Source organism: Anopheles moucheti, chromosome 2, assembly GCF_943734755.1.
Source record: "Anopheles moucheti chromosome 2, idAnoMoucSN_F20_07, whole genome shotgun sequence".
Lineage (NCBI taxonomy): Eukaryota > Metazoa > Arthropoda > Insecta > Diptera > Culicidae > Anopheles > Anopheles moucheti.
Window position 1 is genome coordinate 61,105,372 of NC_069140.1, and position 18,990 is coordinate 61,124,361.

The following is an 18,990-nucleotide window of genomic DNA, read 5'->3' on the forward strand; positions in this document are numbered from 1 at the left end:
GCTTCCATTGTGGCCGGCCACTCTGGGCGTCAAACGAATTATAGGTCGTAAATCGTTGTGAAACGTGCGATGGATCCATAATCAATCATTTGATTCCGGTTGTCACGTACGGTTTATAACTCTTGATGGTGTCCCCTCTTCATCACCCAGCGCGTAATCGAACGACAAAAATCTAATGATAATTTTCAACCAAAGTCAACACAAATGTCTACCGCTCAATAGATAAAGTTATTGTTGCGATTAAAAGCATAAAAAGATTACTGAATCGATCATATGATGGATTATGTTCGACTGTCCTTATTGGAAATTTTTGGACGACAGTGTAGTAAAAGTTCAGAAAATGTATCCAAAATAGTATTGCCAAAACTTAATTTAATAAAAAAAAGCATCAATATTACACAGCAAAATAAGGTTAGTTACAAATACTATCCTACGATCATCTGTATAAAGTTCTAGGCACGATAATAGATAGCAGTTTCTCAATAAATTGAAAATCGTTCGAAATCAACATTTAACGTGAATATCGCTGGAATGAAGGTTGCTGATGAAATAATTCAATCGCTATATTTAAAATACCGTCTATCAGCATGCCGACGGATGTTAGATGGAACCAGTGCACCGTAATAATGGTTTACAGCATTGTTGATATGCTACTCTCGAGCAATGATTCAACCATAAATTTTTAATTACTATATCAGCTGGATCCCCATGCCCGCCTTGTTTGCAGTGTAGGGTAGCTTTCTGAACTATTAACTCACAACCTTTTACGTCTCGTTTTGTCACGTCGCTCCGGCAGACACCCATCATAATGCTTCAAACGTGCCTAAACCGCAGAGAGATGCGTTGAAGATTGTTTGCAGAAAAAAGTAGGGAATTTTATAAAATTTATTATCGTCGTCTAATTACTCTTGAAATAAGTTGCTATTTTGATTTATTTTATTTTTGTGTAGAAAAATAATTATTTTATTACTTTATGTAACATTGAATTACGCACGGCTGGATACGTGCTTTTATAATTTCTTTAAAATAATAAGATAACTGAATGCAAAAAAATGTTCAATGTTGACCGGAGTGTTCTAAATATTGGATACATTCTATTGCTCGGGATATGGAATGGTGATTGAAGATAGACGCAAAGATGGATTAAACCGAATTCTCCCCAATGCAGGAATCCAAAAACTGTGTAGCTCAGGGATCACTTTCACTCACTTAACAATTAATTATGAGAAGTTGCATGAGTTAAAAGTATTTAGAGATATATTTTACATAACTTTATTAAGATTATGTATGTTTAATTTAAAGAAATTCGTCTAACAAAAGGTGTTTGAAGCTGCTTGAAAGAATTGAATGTGGCAACATAAACGGCCTGTGGACGGTATGTCGTACACAGCGTGTACGTACACGAGCGCTCTCACAACCACCACTGTCGGTGGATGTTTGAGCCGGAAGCGTACACATACAGACGTTTATTTGGAAGCTTGCCGTGGTCGAGGCAGGAGGCGTTGTTCGAGATCTTGTGAGTTTTGTGAAGCGTTCGGGCAGCGTATCTTCTTGTGTTGGCAATTTTGTCATAATCAGCAGTGGTTTCATGGTTACACATGTATAATTTTGTACGCGTAAATTTGGTACCTCAAGCAAAGGTGATTTTGCAACTGGGGGAAGTGTGTTCGTTGTACTTGGATCATGTAATAAATAGTGTGTACTCGCTGCTGCAAGCGGCTACAAAATGGTTTGATGTGATATGAGCAATGCTTGATATTTCGGCTCGCAGTGTCAATATGCATCACCCGAAACTGTGTTTGGGAATGATAGCGCATTTGAAGCATAAAAAACAAGTAGATTTATTACTTAAGTGCAAAAGTGCGATATCAATGAATTGTTAACATGGTTATCGTCAAAACGTCGTTGTGACGATAGTTAGTCGTCATCGTTACGTTGAACCGAGGCTTTGAATCGTTACGATGGTGGTGCATTGGCTGGGTGTAAGTTTGTTTCAAATGTTACAAATATGCACCGAATAAGAGAAAAGTGAAATAAAAGGCATTTTTTCAATAAATCGCTAAGAAAGCTATATAAAGCCGCGCGAATGTGATTCGTAGTGCTAATATTCTGTTGTGTGTTGTGTGGGAAATGTTGTGGAGAAAAATATACATCCAAATATCTTCCAACAATTGAGTTAATTTGTGGGGCGCATTTGGTCGCAGAGAAGATTGTGTGCAATTATAAGTTCCAATCCCTGTGTCACAGCAAAAGTGTGCTATTAGAGGCGTAGATGTATATGTATATGTGTGTGTACGTGCGTGCGTGCCAGGTTTCAGGGGTCCGGTACGCACAACCGTGTTCGGTCAACTAGGCGAAGATGGCAGTACATGGCTAGAAAGAGAGACCTTTTTACGGGTCGCCGATAATTAATTGCCCTGCATCAATTTAGTTTATCGTGGTGTGTGATGATGGTGCTGAGTAGATAATGCCGAGAGCAGCAGCATTATAAACGGGGTGACTTGTTCGTGTGTTCGATCGTGGCAACCGGCGGAATCTAGTAAGCGTGGTATGATGGGTAATCGGTCGGCTGTACAAAACAAAATAAGAAAAGTACGAAACGAAAATGGTTTCATCTATGCGAGCACGTGTGAAAGAGCCACTCTATACCGAGAAACGTCTCGTATAGAAAAGAAAATAAATAGTGCTGTAGTTGGAGCGAGAGCAAACTAGAGGTTAAATCAATGCGAGAAGGAGATGCCCATAGGACGACAAATTTCCCGCTCTTTTTCCAGCACTTTTTATCATGATGAATGCGTGTGGAAAGTGAAATCGGTTGATAATTGAATTTGGTATCATCGTCTCTCGATAAGAGAATTTGATTCCCTTTTTATCCGGCTATGCTATGCGTGTGTGTGTGTGTTTGTGTGTGTCGTGTGTAGAATAGTGTACGCACGCGGTGGCTCCTTTGCGTATAAATGTCGGTGCCGTAGAGCTTGATCGCATCTCAAACGCCAGTAACGAGAAAGAAGAGAAAGTAAGAGCAGGGTTGGATGGCAAAGCGGAATCCGACACAAATTCGATTAGCCGGTGTGGTTGGTTTTCGAATGTATGCGCGAATGCGGTGGTTTGTGTTTGTGTATGGATGAACGGTTGCATTATTAGGGAGGGGGTGGTGTGTTCCTGTTTTGGGTTTTAGTGTGGTTACTGTAATGACACATGGGTGGGAAAGAGGGATGCGCTAAATGATCGCTTTAGGAATTGTGATTAAACGAAAAAAAATTTGAAAACAGTATTCTCGTGTTACATTTGCCTTTGTGTGGTACTGGATTTGAATAGATATTCGTTATGTAGATAAATAAAGCGATATAGACGGACGTTCATATTTAAACGATACCTTCATATCTAAGCAGTAGCCTCTGGCAATACAAAGGGTTTCATATTTCTCTACGCCAGTCTTCTAGCGTTGTCTCACAAATTTCTTTTGCAATTTCCTTTTTGTTTTATTATAGTGCAGTGAACCTAGCCCAACCCTGCATTTAATATATATGGAATAGTGGTGTGAAGAAAAGCAGAAGAAGAAAAATATAGTGTTCTTTCGGTTGTGTGAAAAGTTGTAAGCGAAAAGTTTTGAATGTGAAAGTTTGGAGCTGAGCCAAACCCGCCCCCCAGTCCTAGTACCGGGTGTGCTCAGTTTATTCGTGTAAGACGATCGTTTAAACTACAATTGGACAGAGGATATTTTCAACGCAACAATCACGCCGCCACGAGAGATGTATCCAAATTCAGGCATTAACGCGGCAGCGGTCGCGGCCCGTCATCCGGTAAGTGATCTTCGTAAACACATAGGCTTAAGATGGGGTATTCAGGTGGGGGGTTGTCTTTAGTAGTTTTAATTAAATTGTAATACACTATACATAATTTGATGATTTCTTATTCAGGTCTAAATGAAATTGAAAATATATGTTTGGAGTGCTTTGAAAACAATCGTATCAGATGACAGTTTAGCGACTCAGGCAGAATACGATCCTAGCACAATTGTGACACACAATGGCACGAAAACCATCAACCATTATATTTTAGGCCATGAAGACTTGAGAGACATGAGTCATTGGATATCTAAAAAAAGGGGGCTGGGACACTGTTGTTCTTAGACATCTTCAGAAGTCGAGATATCTATAGAATAAATATAAAATTTTCCACTCACAACTTTTGAGGTTTGTGCAAAAATATATTGGTTAAAACCATATCGAATTCTCTAAAATGTTTGTTTACGATTTGTTTGATGCTAATTTTTTTATTCGATTTGCCGAACTGCGTGCTGTACTTTGCATACTAGACAAAACTACATAATCGACCGAAATTGACCCATCAAATGTCACTGACACAATTGTCAAAATGTGTTTTCCGTGACAAATTGAAAAAATGAAATCGGTAATAATTTGCTGTCTGGTATTCATCAAGAACCAAACGTATACTACATTATACTCCAGGCAACCCGAAACACTAAAAAACCATGTGCTGAAAAGTGCTGAAAATTGTATCAGATTGTGTGTGACGCATGGAAAAGGTATTTTGGTTTATTTCGTTTTCAAAAAGGCGTCCAGATAAATTGCAAAGGAAAACCAATGCCAATGTGACACACTTGAAATACCTGAATCATAATTTAAATATTGTGGAAATCAGCTTGTAGTTACATTACACACAGTTGTTGACGGTTCAGTCCTTTTCAAAGCACAAGAAATTCTCTGTAAATTAGCAGTGTGCATCTTAATGCTACGGTAATACGGATAGAAAAAAGGAAAGGGAAAAGGAAAATATAGCAATGCGCCACAAATGTGGAACTCGCACACTCCTATGCGGCACCTTCCTGTTGGGACTTAATTAACCACTTCTAATTCGATCTTTAAGCTATTCCATCCTATTCACTCTCTTGCCCGCTGTCTGTTCCATACTTCTAAATCGCGGCAACATTAATGTGGCTCTTTTCCTTCCACCTTACACACCCATCGTCAAAATTTTGAAGTAGTATACTTAAGTAAGCGTAGGATGCGGCTTGGCAGGAAGAAATAAAAAAAGCACACACACACACACACACATAAGAAACACGAATTAGACGGAAAGGGTGGGCTGTTCTATGCTTCACGGTGTTGTGGGATACGGGCACCGTACCATTTGAATGGTGTTAATGTAGGGAAAGGAACGAGTAATCAACAAAAGGGAAGGACGGCAGAGTGGTTGGTAGGAGATAAATAATGTGAATGTTTTTGTTGTTGTTGTTGTTATGTGTAAGGGATGCTCGAGAAGGGTATAACGTGGGTGAAGAGGGAAGAGTGCGAAGAATAGCTTGAGGAAGGCATAAAGAAGTTTTGGCTGTTCCTGGAGGTGTGCAGCACACGACGTGAGGAGGGAGGCAGTTGGCTGTATTTAATTAACGGTGCCGATTAGCGCAAGGCGAGCAAATGCGTCGTCACGCCATATTGGTTTTGTTGTTGTGGCCTTTCGTTTCTAGCATAAGCTCTCTTTTTCTTTTGCTCTTTGGTGTTTGATTTGTTGCAAAGTATGGGTTGTCGGCATTGGGTTATATTTAATTGTTTCTTGAACGCTGTTTTGGTACGTCACTTATAACATCAATCAAACAAAGAAGAAAGTAGTGGTGTCTTTTTATGAAATGATGAAGCTGAAGACAAATTTTTAATTTTGCATAGAGCAATAGTGCTTGCTGCTCTTTGTTTTGCTTTGTTGTGTATGTTTGATAAACTAGCAAAATAAGACGCATTTAAAGGTAAATATTTTAGTTATATTCGCCGTTTTGAAACGTACCTGCAACAGAAGATCGTAGAAGTGTGTGTGTTTTACACGTAGAACGTGTAAGTACGTAGAAGAACGTAGAAGTGTGTGACGTAGTACTTTTCATCTTAGGAGAAAAAGATATTTTTTTAAAATTTTCTACAGAATTATATTGCTTACTGGTTACGTTCTCTTCAATCGTCGCGCGGAGAAGAAAAAAGAAACACATCCGGAGAAAGGTTGTGGGATTAAGCTAAGGCACTGCGGTGGGATGTCTAGAAAGCGGATAGGAATGGAGGCGTAGATTGAGGAATGGCTCTTTTTCCGGCATAAAAAACGCTCCCGATGAGAAAAAGGCTGTGATTGTTTTTGCTTCCGTTTGCTCTTGTGGGTGCGTTTGCTTTTTAGAGCCTGTTCTGTTTTGTTTTCCTCCAGACTTTTCACCTGTGTTATTTCGATTCTTCCGACGTGCTTCCGCTTCGACTTCCTGTGCGGTTCGAATTGGTGTTGGTTTATGCTGCTTTACGTTTATGCTAACAAAACGCAAATGTTCCTTTACTTCTTCCTGCAAGATATGATCAACACACTGGAACTGGCATTGTTGAAATCAGACTTTCTCGGTGGAAAGCAAAAGACTATGGTAGAGCGAAAGGTGTAGCGTAAGAGTGGTAGTCTAAAACTACAAAAGGGACTGCTATTTCTGGATTTTCTTTAGCTTTATTTACCAATAGCTGGATAGCCAGTCCTGCGGTCGAGGATTGGTCCGGATGGGATTTTGGAACGGTCCAATCGTGTGAAGACTGGCGCCGCTATCAAATACACCACCAAGACGCCCCGAACGTCATCATTAATACCAACACAAATTGAACAATCTGTTTGGTGTTTTCATTGCAATTATTTGAACAGTCCAAAATAACAGTTGAAAACGTGTTTTTTTAATATTTTTTCTTAGTAATATAATCATTAGTTTCGTGATTCATACTGTGCATCATGCAAGGAATGTGAAACGAATTAAATCCGTCAATGGGTGTGAGCAGAGTTAAAATTGGGTTTTGGGATGTTTGGTTTGTTTGTTTTTGTTTGTTTTCCTTACCGTGTCTGCATCACCGTTTGCCACGCTATACGTTCCGTGGAGGAAATGTTTTGTTTGTTCATGTGTTTTGCTATTGGAAGTAAAATTGTTCATGGGGGAAGTCATAGGTGTGAGGTTGGCTTGTGTTGTAGATATGTTTGAAGCTTGTGCATGTTTTTTCTTCAATTTTTTGCTTAAAGTTCTCTGATGTCAGCGTTCTTCTATACGTTTATTCCCATGTCAGTTGCCATTTAGTGGCTGCAACTGATGCCAATCGTTTGCACATATATACGGAATTATTACATGTCAATCGCGTTGTATTCCCCAAACCATAGCTATATTTCTCATAAGTCTTGACCGATAATATGAAATGATTGCATAATGCAATTGATTTCAGAACATTACTACAAAATGTTCTTGGAGCGGTCCGGTGGTGTATTGGTAGCCGCACCGGTTATCACACGATAGGACCTGTCCAAATCCCATTCGGACCCATCCTCAATATGCGGGACTTACTATCCGTCTAGGGGTAGATAAAGTCGAAGAAAGCCATAAATAGCCTGGGAGACCTTTTCGGGTTGTTGTGCCGATAGAGAACATAAATTCTCTGTACTATGTAATTGGACTGTAAGCAGAACCTTCAACTGTCTAAAGTATAATTTCTGTCGTGTTTACTACGTTAAGTAATGTTTTCAGATTTCAGAGATGTTTACAGTATAAATTGATTGACAGGAATGCATTTCGGAGATCGTGGGTTTTGTATAAAACATTTCCTCGAAAATATTCCTCTTTGCCTTAAATTGTAATAAACCTTCATCAGACCGATCCGGAGTTTTTAAATGTAGCAAACCAGTTCAAAAAGAAAAAAAATCATGAGGCGAGTTAACAGAAGTCTTAAGGAGAAAAATAGAAAAGAAAAACACCAACTAGATTTTTCTACAATATATCAATCAATCAATTTTTTGTGCTCAAATTGTGTTTCATTGCCAGTTGAAATGTTCTATATCAATTGACTTATACACACAATTTGACCGGGATGTTAATTGATTTTTTCTTATCTTATCTCTGTAATTCTGGCTCTATGATATACTACCTTAAGAGATAGATTATCCATAGAGAGAGGACTAAGTGGCCATGGAGGCCCTGAGATCCAACGTTATCGATAGAGTCAGGTAGATTCAACGAATCTACCGAACCGATTCAACGAACGAAGATTAAGGGAATCTCTGAAGAAAGTTAATATCAGTAGTTAACACCTCCTCCCGAAGATAGTGCAAAAATCACTACCTCCTGATACTATTATGTTATTTTTACAACACTGCGACAGCGAAAGGTATTTAAATAATCTTCTATTGGGGTTTCAGTAAAGGGGGTTCTGTCGGAGTATTTAGGTAAAGGAAACATAGTGAAGAAGTATGTAAAAGAGCGAACAATGACTAATAACAATATTAATTTTGCTTGCATGTTTGGTTTCCATTGAAGAGGGCGAACAAATGGAACGTGCCGTTTATATGTGATCGATATCTGATTTATGTTCTGTTTGCTAACGGTAATGGTGGTGTATACGTTTGCGAATTGTTTGCACTATTGCAATTGTTTGGTTTGTGGTGTAGGTAGGTTTTTTTAGTTCATAGATAGGGATGGGATAAGTGCGAAGGATAAGGGATGAGTTATTTTCCAGGTACATCGCGTAAGTTGTAATTGTAATTGTATTCATTATTTTATTTTTAATCTAGCAAACTAAAGTGAGACCAACAAATGAGTGAGACCAACCGTTGACAGGTCAATTTGAAACCAAAAAAATAAGTTACAATATTTTTTATCTCGAACTTTAATAATTTACTTTTATTATTGGTGCGTTTTGTATCTGTTGTCCCGGCCCCTGAGCTTCTGGACACTTTTGACGGTTCCAAAACATCCGAGACGGTTCCGTTAAAACCTACCATTCGAAATTACCGCACATGTGACATGATTTAGGGAATTTCGGTGTTTATAATGCATTATTATATATTCCCGTGCGGTCCATTATTAGATGTCTAATTCCCGAGTTATGAGATATGAGTGCCGGTTTAACCGATTAATATGATACGATTAACATGCCTTATCAATGTATCCAGTGCGCGTGACTAACAAACTAAACAAAAGTAGAGAAATATTCACTACGTTCTCGTAATGGTATAAACTAAAAACGAAGAACGGCGAATGGATTCTTCGAACGATGAACGCTAAGCCATCTGTTGTGGATTTTCAAAATAAAAAAATTACAGAACGCTTGGAACGCCACCATTTCTTCATAGGAAAAACACGTTCGCCGTAAGTCTTTGCCGTATCCTAATTGCCAGAAAGTTGTTTGGCATCAGTGAACCTCGAATAGTTTGGGGTTTAAAAATGGAATCAATAGTTAACTAGACAGGACATACGTAAGAGTAAGAAAAAAAACACAATGGCATTTTTCGAGGGCAAGAGCAAGACCACTGGGTGATAAATCGATTTTGAATACTGTAAGGGAAAATAGACCGTATTAATTTCAGAAGGATGGGATGCACGCAAAATGGCACGAAAAGAGGGACGACAAAAAATCACAGATTTTAGGGGACGATTTTGTTTGACCTAATAGGTGTTTTGCCCTTGCCAGTGTACTTCACGCTCTCCCCTATCGTAAGCGCGTGGATGATGTTATGTTAGCGCCTTGCGTGCGTGCGTGCGCACGTTCTTCGTTTATGCGTGTGTGTGTGTGTGTGTGCGCGCGTATGTATCATGAACATGTTCGGGAACCCTTCTTGGTTCTAAATACCGGAACGGGCTTTACACACGGAGGGTGGTGCCGTTTCACAGATAATAATTTCCGGATTAATCTGAGCGTCTGGTTAGCGTCGTCAGCATTGGTTATGGTATTGGTATTGCATTTTCCATATCTCTCAATACATCACGTCGAACAAAACACCGGGAATGGGAAAAAGTAACTTAATGAGTGAGATTTTGAAAGCGATTTTTTATTTGATGGTCACGAATTGCTCAAGAAGTGCTTTTTCCAATGTATACATGACAAAAATTAACATATAATATCACGTGAATATGACCCTTGTGTCTTATGGCAAATTCTTTATCATTTCACAAAACACTCCACAACTCCACCATTTCATTGTTGCATAACGATCGATCGCTGTTCGTTGATTATGGTCCCGTGCACAACCGTGTTAATTAACAATTACTTCACGGCTGCCCATGTTTCATTCCTGCGTACGTATTTTACAATTTTTCATCCTTCCTTTTGGGACAGTATATGTCTTTTTTGTTGTTGACGTGATATCGTCATAGAAAACGTTTTCTTAGATAATGTTATATTCACGGGCGAAATAGCGAGGGGTTCAAAACATTTCAAATGTCTAGTGTCAGCGGCAACGCCCGGTAGGGAAAAATAATTCATTGTTTGAATGCACACGCACGAAAAACATACAAACACACACCTGGGTGGTAAGCGGACTGAAAGATGGGTTTAAATTTGTTTACCCTTAAATTGGGACCAGCCGCGGCTTCCAGTAGGGTGTTTTTTGTTTCCATTGGTGTGTGGTAGGCTTTCAATAGGGGTGGAATAGCAAGTTCCTTATTGCCCTCTCTCTGTGCCTTGCCGGTTGTAGCCGCACAGTCAGTCGATAAAACAGCCTGAGCTGATTGTTGACGCTGACGTGAGGGAAAACATGGAAACTAGCATGTGTGGTGTTCGTGGTGTAACTGGTGTGAAAATTGGAAAGCGTATAACTAGGGCAAAGTACAAGAGAGGAAACAGCCATTGCTAAGATTTACAACGGAAATGGGTAGATACTGTTGCTATTAATTTAAGCTGCAGTTACTTTGCTTCGGAGGACAATATTAAGTGAGGATGCTTAAGAATATTGGATGCGTTGCGATTGTTCTGGCTAAAATCGCAACGCGGAGATACAATGTTTTTTCAATCAAGTTCAATGGACAGGTAATTTTAACGATTATTTGTCAAGTCAAAACGTATTTGGTTAGACACATTTCGAAGCATGATAATGTTTTATTCATTTAGTTTAGAAATTGCAAGCATTTACAGTTGTTGTCTTATATTTTATTTGATCTCAATTTAAACGCTTTCATACTGAATGTTGAAACATATCTATATATACTAGTTCAACAATCACCTGAATAGCATAACCCATTTCTTTAAAATGATATCTTGCTTGTGTAATAAAGATTTCTATGCTTTCTTTCATTTGCAGGGCCCACCGCAATCCGCACAGCCATTCAAATTCACCATAACTGAAAACTGTGATAGGATAAAAGAAGAGTTTAATTTTCTTCAAGCACAGTACCATAAGTAAGTAAAGATGTGTGAAGAGAAGTAAATGTCTAATTACTACAATAATTTGCCATTATTTTTGCTTTCAGTCTCAAAATGGAATGTGAAAAACTGGCACAGGATAAAACGGAAATGCAGCGACACTATGTGATGGTAAGAGGACTAATTTATTTTATTAACACATTTTTCAAACGTACACTAAATTTGTTTCAAATGTTACTGTTTTCTTCAAAATAAATAACCTTCCTTTAAATAACTGACATGTAGACAGTTACACTAGAGACTAAAGCCATCGATCGCAAAAGATGTAGACAACTGTTGAAGCTTGGCTCCCAAATTCTTGACTGTTCCACGTTAACTTAAACATATTAAAACATAAATTTGTTAATTACAGTTTATTGGAATATCTGCCTGTTAGGTTCAATTTATTAGATATAGAAAAAAGATAAACTTTGGATGACGACTTGTAAATCTTATAATTTTTATTCTGTTTTTTTTTCAGTATTATGAAATGTCATATGGTCTCAACGTGGAAATGCACAAACAGGTAAATTGATGTGGGAATACAAGTATAAAATTGAACTTAGGTACAATTATACACGTAGGACGACGATCGGTTTGTTTAGGGTTTAGTGATAATTTCGGATACTGTACTGTGCCTATTACTGCCAGAAATTAAGTTAGACTAAAACTTCGGCTAAAAAATTACCAATGCCAGAACATGAGTTTTAATCGAATGCAGCGAATTGTGTTTAGTAACCAATGTAGTTGGTTACTAAAAAGAAAAAAAGAAAAATTGTTAAATTCCGATTAGAATTTATTGCGCTTATAGATTGTTAGTCGATAAGCGCTTATAGATGAATGACAAGAAATCACTGTGTGGTAATCGAGGGCAGATCAAATAATGAAGATTAATTCCAATGACGATGATGGATAAGAGTAGATGAACTAACTTCACTATTAGCGTTCAGAATACTTTTATCGCGGGAAGCAAGAGTGTTAATGTGGAGTGATAACTTTTCATACTAATCTTTAAAAATGTCGTTATCGTTAGGTTTAGGCTACAGTGAAAAAGGAATTGGTTGTATATAATGTGATTGACTGCGACTGCGAATGCTTCGTTGATTGGATAACTGAATAAGGGGAATGCTGTGTTCGAGACAATATGTCATATTAACCTAGCTTTTCCCCTGCTCTATATTCCAACTCAAGTGATAGGAGCAAACCAACTAAACCATCTAAACCAATTCTGAGCTCGAAGTTCGTGTGCGGCTTCCGTTGTGTTTCGCTCTGCGTGATTGTGCCTGTACCCGTATCAAAACCTGTCCTCAAAAATGGTGCTATTATCCTGACTTCCGAAGCAATCCGTTATACTCTACCTCGTACAAATGCCAATGGCAACAGGGAATGGAGGAATTGTATGAAATGAATGTACACTGGCTGGCTTGGAGGTTGGTAAAAGCGTTCTGTGTATGCCCTCGAGCCACAACAATCCAGACTCTCGTTGCTGCACCTCTGTCAGGCGGGGTACGGTGGTTTTCCTCTGTGGTCATATTTGTATCCTATATGATGCGGTCACCCGAACCGCAGCATTGCGGTGGCTCTACATAGTTACTCTAACCTGCCTTCCGCACATCTGCTCTCAAAATGTACGTTGGGAAATCTATTGGTTCCAACTATTTTATGCTATGTACCACAAACCACAGACTCCTGCTTTACCCCGCAGTGCCTGCTGGTGGTTTATTTCGTTTTCATTCATAGCCGACGCCTGCCCGTTGTCGCTTACCTTCAACATTTCGTTGTATCGACAATGGCCTGAAAAACGCACCAACACCGAATGGAGTTCGGGTGGCATTTGCGTTCTTCGCAGCGGCATACCAGACGACCCACGGTAATGCTATAAACCTCCAACAGTGAGAAGGAGTGAAATTTGCAATGGCGAGAGACTGTGCTGTGTGTGTAGAGTTGTTAAATGTAGTCTTTTCCTTTGTATGTGTTTTCCGGGATGAGAATGATGGGGAGTGAACACTAGTAGATAACAGTTTCCGTCAGTGTACTGTTTCGATTCTAGTAACCACTACAGCGATATCGTCGTTGCAAACCGTGCTTGTTGGGATGTAATTTTCCACAAACTCGAAAGGAAAATCTTTTCTGGCAAACGAGTATTAGGATAGTGTGCAGTGTACGTTAAAGCTGGTATACGGTTGAAAAAAATGAAAAATACCTAAAACCGCTTGATAGACAAATGGAAAGAGAGTAAACGAGTGCTATGAGCCACTAGTACGCCGTGATGGAACACTGAGTTGTAAAGGACTGGTGTAGTAAAGCTTGAAGAGGGGTGATCAACCATCAACCTTCATTTCGTGGAATCATGAAATGTGGGGTGCGGTCATGCATATTTCGAAGGATACTGTGGATGGATAAAGGGCCGGTATGGGTCCTGTGCTGTTCAGGAGTCGTTGTGGTATGAGGTTGTCCTCACCGTAGCACATTAGGTAGTGTAGAAGTGGTAAGGATGTTGGTTGAGGATAGTATCAAAAGAGGGTGGTAAATGACATAGGAAATCAAAGCAATGAAGTCAGTGGTTCCTCACGTCAAATCCTTTTGTTTGTTCTAGCACAATGTGAGGATGAACTATCTCTATGGCATCTATTAAGAGAATTGTTCGTTCGCGCGTTCCCTTCGTGCATCATGTAGGAATGTTAGGAAAGGGATGTGTGGTTTTATTTTCAATCACGCTGTTTGAAATTGTCATTTATGCTTAACCAATAAATGTACTGTAGTTGGTGGTGATACAACCCAATGATCTTGTGTTTGTGATATTATCTTATCCGTATGCGGTTATCATTCATTCTGTTTCATCTATTCTACGACCGTATGCAGCTTCATGATAATGAATAATTTAAAAAAGAATAAAACAAATTAAGTCAATTTTTGGTCCGTGTTGATTTGTTCTGATTGTTTTAGTTGCGATAGAAACTGATTTTTACAACACGAGTAAAAGACAATATAATTATTACTAAACTACCAAAGAAATTCGGTGATATGATCAAGTTATTCAATTGTGAAGATGAGAATATGAACAAGCAGGAGAAAAAGATTAAACGAGTAAAACATTTAGCGTCAATGCGCGAGCTAGAGTGTTGAACATTCATTTTTAAAGTTATTCAACGGCTCATTTATGTTGATTAATTTTTGTAAACGAGGTTTTTTAATTATAATATTTATTGTTTGCCCCAAAGGCTACACAACAAGGCTTAAATTAAAAATTACAAAGAATTTTACAAACTAGATTTATCCTAACAATCAACACTTCACAGACAAACACGCAAAAAGGAGCAAAAAAAACGGAAGAAAGTACATTAGAATGGGGGGAGTGAGACAAAGAAAGACGAAAAGGAAAGGAAGACAAAGAACAGGAGTAGTTGAAGAGGTCAGAATAGACTTTGAAATGACCAAGGCAAGAAAGGAATGGATCGTTTCAGCTATGGCGTGTGCAGTGAATAGGGATATGAAAAGGAACACGGGATCGTAAGGATCTAGAGGGGCACACAAATAGGAGGAGCAGGAATAAGGGAGGGCAAGGAAGGCGCATTAGGTCACACCGCGACACAGACAAGTAATGCAAATTGTTTTAGCTTGGTGACACCTGATCTCGAGGGATGGGAGCTCCAAAAGTAGACAACGAGTGGAGTAGGGTGGTATATCGGCAAAAGGTGTACGATAGAATCGCCCGAACGCGATACGTGTATAAAGGTTTTTCACACTCTCCACTCGTGCAGACGAAGTAGCGCTAGTAGGGCTCCATATAACACTGACGAATTCGAGCAAAGGGCGAACTAAACCACAGAAAAGTGCTTTCAAGCAACGTGGATCTTGCAGTTCGGACGTTATAGCCGTCTAATTGCACCAAAGAGCTCTATAAGCCAAATTAACCGTATTAGAGATATGAAATGAAATCGTGAAATAGTAGTTTACCGTCTAGATAAACACCCAAATCTAATTCTCGGCCAATGATCGGACAGTCATTGACGAAGTAATTAAAGAGGCTTGGGTGCGTAGAACGGGAAAAGGAGATTCAAAGGAACAATCATTAGTACTGCTCGTAGTCGTTGTGGATTTTGGCATTGCATTGCCTTAAAATTACAGCATGCTACATTATGGAAAGAGCTTAAGAAAGATTTCTGGGAATAACACGAAATCGTATCTGATTTGAATATAAGCTCACATTATGGATTCTTGTTCCAAGGGCATAGAGCACTGGCTAGGGTGGGATGAATGAACAACTTGTAGGGTTAAGATATAGATGGCAGTGAATAAGAAGATAGACGGATTGGTAGTACTTGCTAACTATTTTAAAAATTTGTTAGTCATGTGTGTTATGTGACATGTCGCTTGCTTTGGTTCATTTATCAGCGTTATCTACCACAACAAATATTAATATTAACAGACTGTCTCATACAGTAAAATTAGTAGGACTTATTTACAATTACATTTCTAGAAATTGTTCTCAAAAAACTTTGCACTACTTAGTTTTACTTCATTTAACTAAATATTTATTTGAAATGTTTTCACAGACAGAGATATCGAAAAGGCTAAATGCAATAATTACACAGATCGTGCCGTTTTTGTCCCAAGAACATCAGCAGCAGGTGTTAACAGCTGTAGAACGGGCGAAGCAAATCACAATGTCGGAACTAAATAGCGTAATTGGGGTAATTTTTATTAGAAATCTCGATAGTCGAACGCTGAAATAATATGTCATTTCTTTATCATCCGTAGCAACAACAACGACCCGATTTACCCCGATTACTACAACAGATGCATGCACAACAAATTCCGGGTGCTCATGGTGCACCTCCAATACCGGTTGGTATGCCTCATCCTAGTCTTGGTCCGGGCGCTCTAGGGGGACCACTAGCTCTTGGTAGCACACCTCCACAACACCCATTAGCAATCCTCAATAAACAGGAGTTGCACAGACCAGAGGAATCTAAAAGTAGCAATAGCAACATTATGCCTTTGGATGATAGACACGTAAGTTCAGGAGGTTCTCATAATGAGCAAAACATAATTGAACAATGTGCCTTATTTTGTCTTCATCTGGTCCTTTAGCGAAGTTCAATTTCCCCATCGGATCGAGATAAATATCGTCCAAGGACCCCAGAATCAACACACGAATTGAAGAAGGTTAAGAAAGAGGAAAAAGACATGGGACATGTAAGTGTGAATATAGCAAAAGGCCGACTGTGTGATATTTCCCATTTCTACAACATACGGAATTAATCTAATTCTCTTCATATTTGCAGTCTGACGGTGAAAAATCAGATCAAGATTTAGTGGTTGATGACGCATCGGAGATAAATCCTATGAGTCCAATGCCCAACCAGCATCATAATGGTAAATGATAACTTTCGATAGTTTGTTCATTAACAGAAGATTATAGCTAAAATGTACATTTTGAAATCGTTAGGTACAGCATCTCCTCGTGAAAATGGTATGATGCAAAAGAAACTGGACGTGCAGGATAGAGATCGCATAGGAACACATTCGCCTCGATCAGGTAATAACAAGTGCGTTGTGTATCGAACGGAACGTTTCTAAGTTGATTGTTGATTTTACTTTAGGAACGTCATCCAACGCATCGACTCCTTCGAATAAGAAACTGGACGACAAACCTACCACGCCAATAGCAAAGCCAGCTACTCCTACCAACTCTGTTGCAAGTAACGGTGTATCAAAGGTGGTAAATAAACCGCCCGTATTGAATCCCGGATATCCACCGTACCTTGCGGGTCCATTGAATGGTATGATATATATATACCATTACATATATATATATATATATATATATATATATATATATATATATATATATATATATATTTGAAAAGTGTAAAGTATTGTACAAGGAAGAATAACATAACTAAACCTTTATTTCAGGAGCCCCACACGATTTGCAGGCAGCAGCAGCTGCGGCAGCATACGGTGGACCCGGTGTGCACAATAATCTGCCACACTCGTTAAATAACTACGCCCGTGCTCCGTTGGCCTTCGATCCGCATCCTCAGATGCGTGCTCCCCTCGGCCCAATTGGTATTCCTGGTGGAAAACCGTCAGTATCTTAAAATAAATATTTAAAAGTGTAGATCGAAGCGATGTTTGCTAAATGTATTTTTTTTTCATTCTGCTATTGATCTTCAATGCAGAGCTTATTCATTTCATGTAAATGCTGAAGGACAAATGCAACCAGTGCCATTTCCCCAGGATGCCCTAGTTGGTCCCGGTATTCCTCGTCACGCTCGTCAAATTAGCTCCCTGAATCATGGGGAAGTAGTGTGCGCGGTAACGATCTCCAATCCGACAAAGTATGTGTACACTGGTGGCAAAGGATGCGTAAAGGCGTGGGATATTTCGCAGCCAGGAAACAAAAGCCCCGTGTCGCAGTTAGATTGTTTGGTAAATGAAAGATTATATTATGGAATGTGTAGGAAGTGATCCTTCCCATTGCATTCATTGAAACAGAAAAATGATGTAATAATTTAATCTGTCCATAATTCTAGCAACGTGACAATTACATTCGTTCGGTGAAGCTTTTGCCGGATGGACGAACGCTGATTGTTGGAGGGGAAGCATCGAATTTATCGATTTGGGATCTGGCAAGCCCAACACCAAGAATAAAAGCTGAATTGACATCAAATGCTCCTGCCTGTTACGCGCTTGCCATTTCACCCGACTCTAAAGTGTGTTTTTCTTGCTGCTCAGATGGTAATATTGCCGTGTGGGATCTTCAAAATCAGACACTAGTACGACAATTCCAAGGTAAGGCTAGTCGTCGAATTGAATTGCTAATGGAAAATAGCATGCGGTTGTAAAAAATATTATTAATATTCTTTGCACCCTTATCACTATTTTGTAGGACACACCGATGGAGCATCATGCATTGATATTAGTGCCGATGGTTCAAAGCTTTGGACGGGTGGTTTAGACAATACCGTACGTTCGTGGGATCTTCGAGAAGGACGACAGTTACAGCAACACGATTTTAGTTCGCAAATCTTCTCTCTTGGATACTGTCCAACGGGTAAGTAAAATTGCATGAAAGATGAATAGAGAAGATGGTTGTAATTGTTAGTGAAAGACGTTTAATAACAAAATATTTGGTTTGCTAGGTGAATGGCTCGCTGTTGGAATGGAAAATTCGAATGTGGAAGTGTTGCATGCTACTAAGCCGGATAAGTATCAGCTACATTTACATGAGAGCTGTGTACTGAGTTTGAAATTTGCCGCATGCGGCAAGTGGTTCGTTTCGACTGGTAAAGACAACTTACTAAACGCGTGGAGGACGCCTTACGGAGCCTCAATTTTCCAGGTAAGTTTGGAAATGTTATTGGTTTATTCCAGTTTGTATGCAAATATCGGTTTTCTTTTATTTTAGTCGAAGGAATCTTCCTCGGTGCTAAGCTGTGATATATCCGCCGATGACAAATATATAGTTACGGGCTCGGGAGATAAAAAGGCCACTGTTTACGAAGTAATCTACTAAAATTGGTGGATGCTAGTAGTGCTAGGGAAAGCAATAAAAAGTTGCAGAAACGAGCAGAACAAGATTTACGTAAATGGAATGGAAATGAAAAAAAAAATAAAACAAAAGGACAATTGAATATAAATAATAGAGAGAGGTAGAGAGAGATAAATAGAGAGAAAGAGAGAGAAAAACAGATAAAGAGAGACAAAGGAAGAGAGACAGAGAAAGAGAGGCAGAGGACGAGAGACAAAGGGAGAGAGCCAGAGGGAGAAAAAGAGAGAATGGGGGAGAAATTAAGAG

General features: G+C 39.1%; 1 protein-coding gene across 1 annotated transcript; it reads left to right on the forward strand.

The window, feature by feature from the left end:
* Positions 1-1,500: 1,500 nt before the first annotated feature.
* LOC128309800 (protein groucho-like) lies at positions 1,501-18,835 on the forward strand. Its single transcript, XM_053046275.1, has 17 exons — positions 1,501-1,640; positions 3,492-3,803; positions 11,083-11,180; positions 11,252-11,315; positions 11,665-11,709; positions 15,740-15,877; positions 15,945-16,199; positions 16,278-16,382; positions 16,472-16,562; positions 16,636-16,725; positions 16,790-16,969; positions 17,106-17,277; positions 17,372-17,621; positions 17,726-17,984; positions 18,082-18,246; positions 18,335-18,534; positions 18,601-18,835. The coding sequence occupies exons 2-17, from the start codon at positions 3,753-3,755 to the stop codon at positions 18,706-18,708; spliced, it is 2,271 nt and encodes a 756-aa protein (XP_052902235.1). The 5' UTR covers positions 1,501-1,640; positions 3,492-3,752; the 3' UTR covers positions 18,709-18,835.
* The last annotated feature ends 155 nt before the right edge of the window (positions 18,836-18,990 follow it).

What these genes read in the sequence shown, in the direction of transcription:
- LOC128309800 (XM_053046275.1), top strand. Translation starts at nt 3,753, where the DNA reads ATGTATCCAAATTCAGGCATTAACGCGGCAGCGGTCGCGGCCCGTCAT. An exon ending in TGCCTTTGGATGATAGACAC is followed by an intron (nt 16,200 to 16,277) that starts GTAAGTTCAGGA and finishes CTGGTCCTTTAG; the next exon opens with CGAAGTTCAATTTCCCCATC. An exon ending in AGGAAAAAGACATGGGACAT is followed by an intron (nt 16,383 to 16,471) that starts GTAAGTGTGAAT and finishes TCATATTTGCAG; the next exon opens with TCTGACGGTGAAAAATCAGA.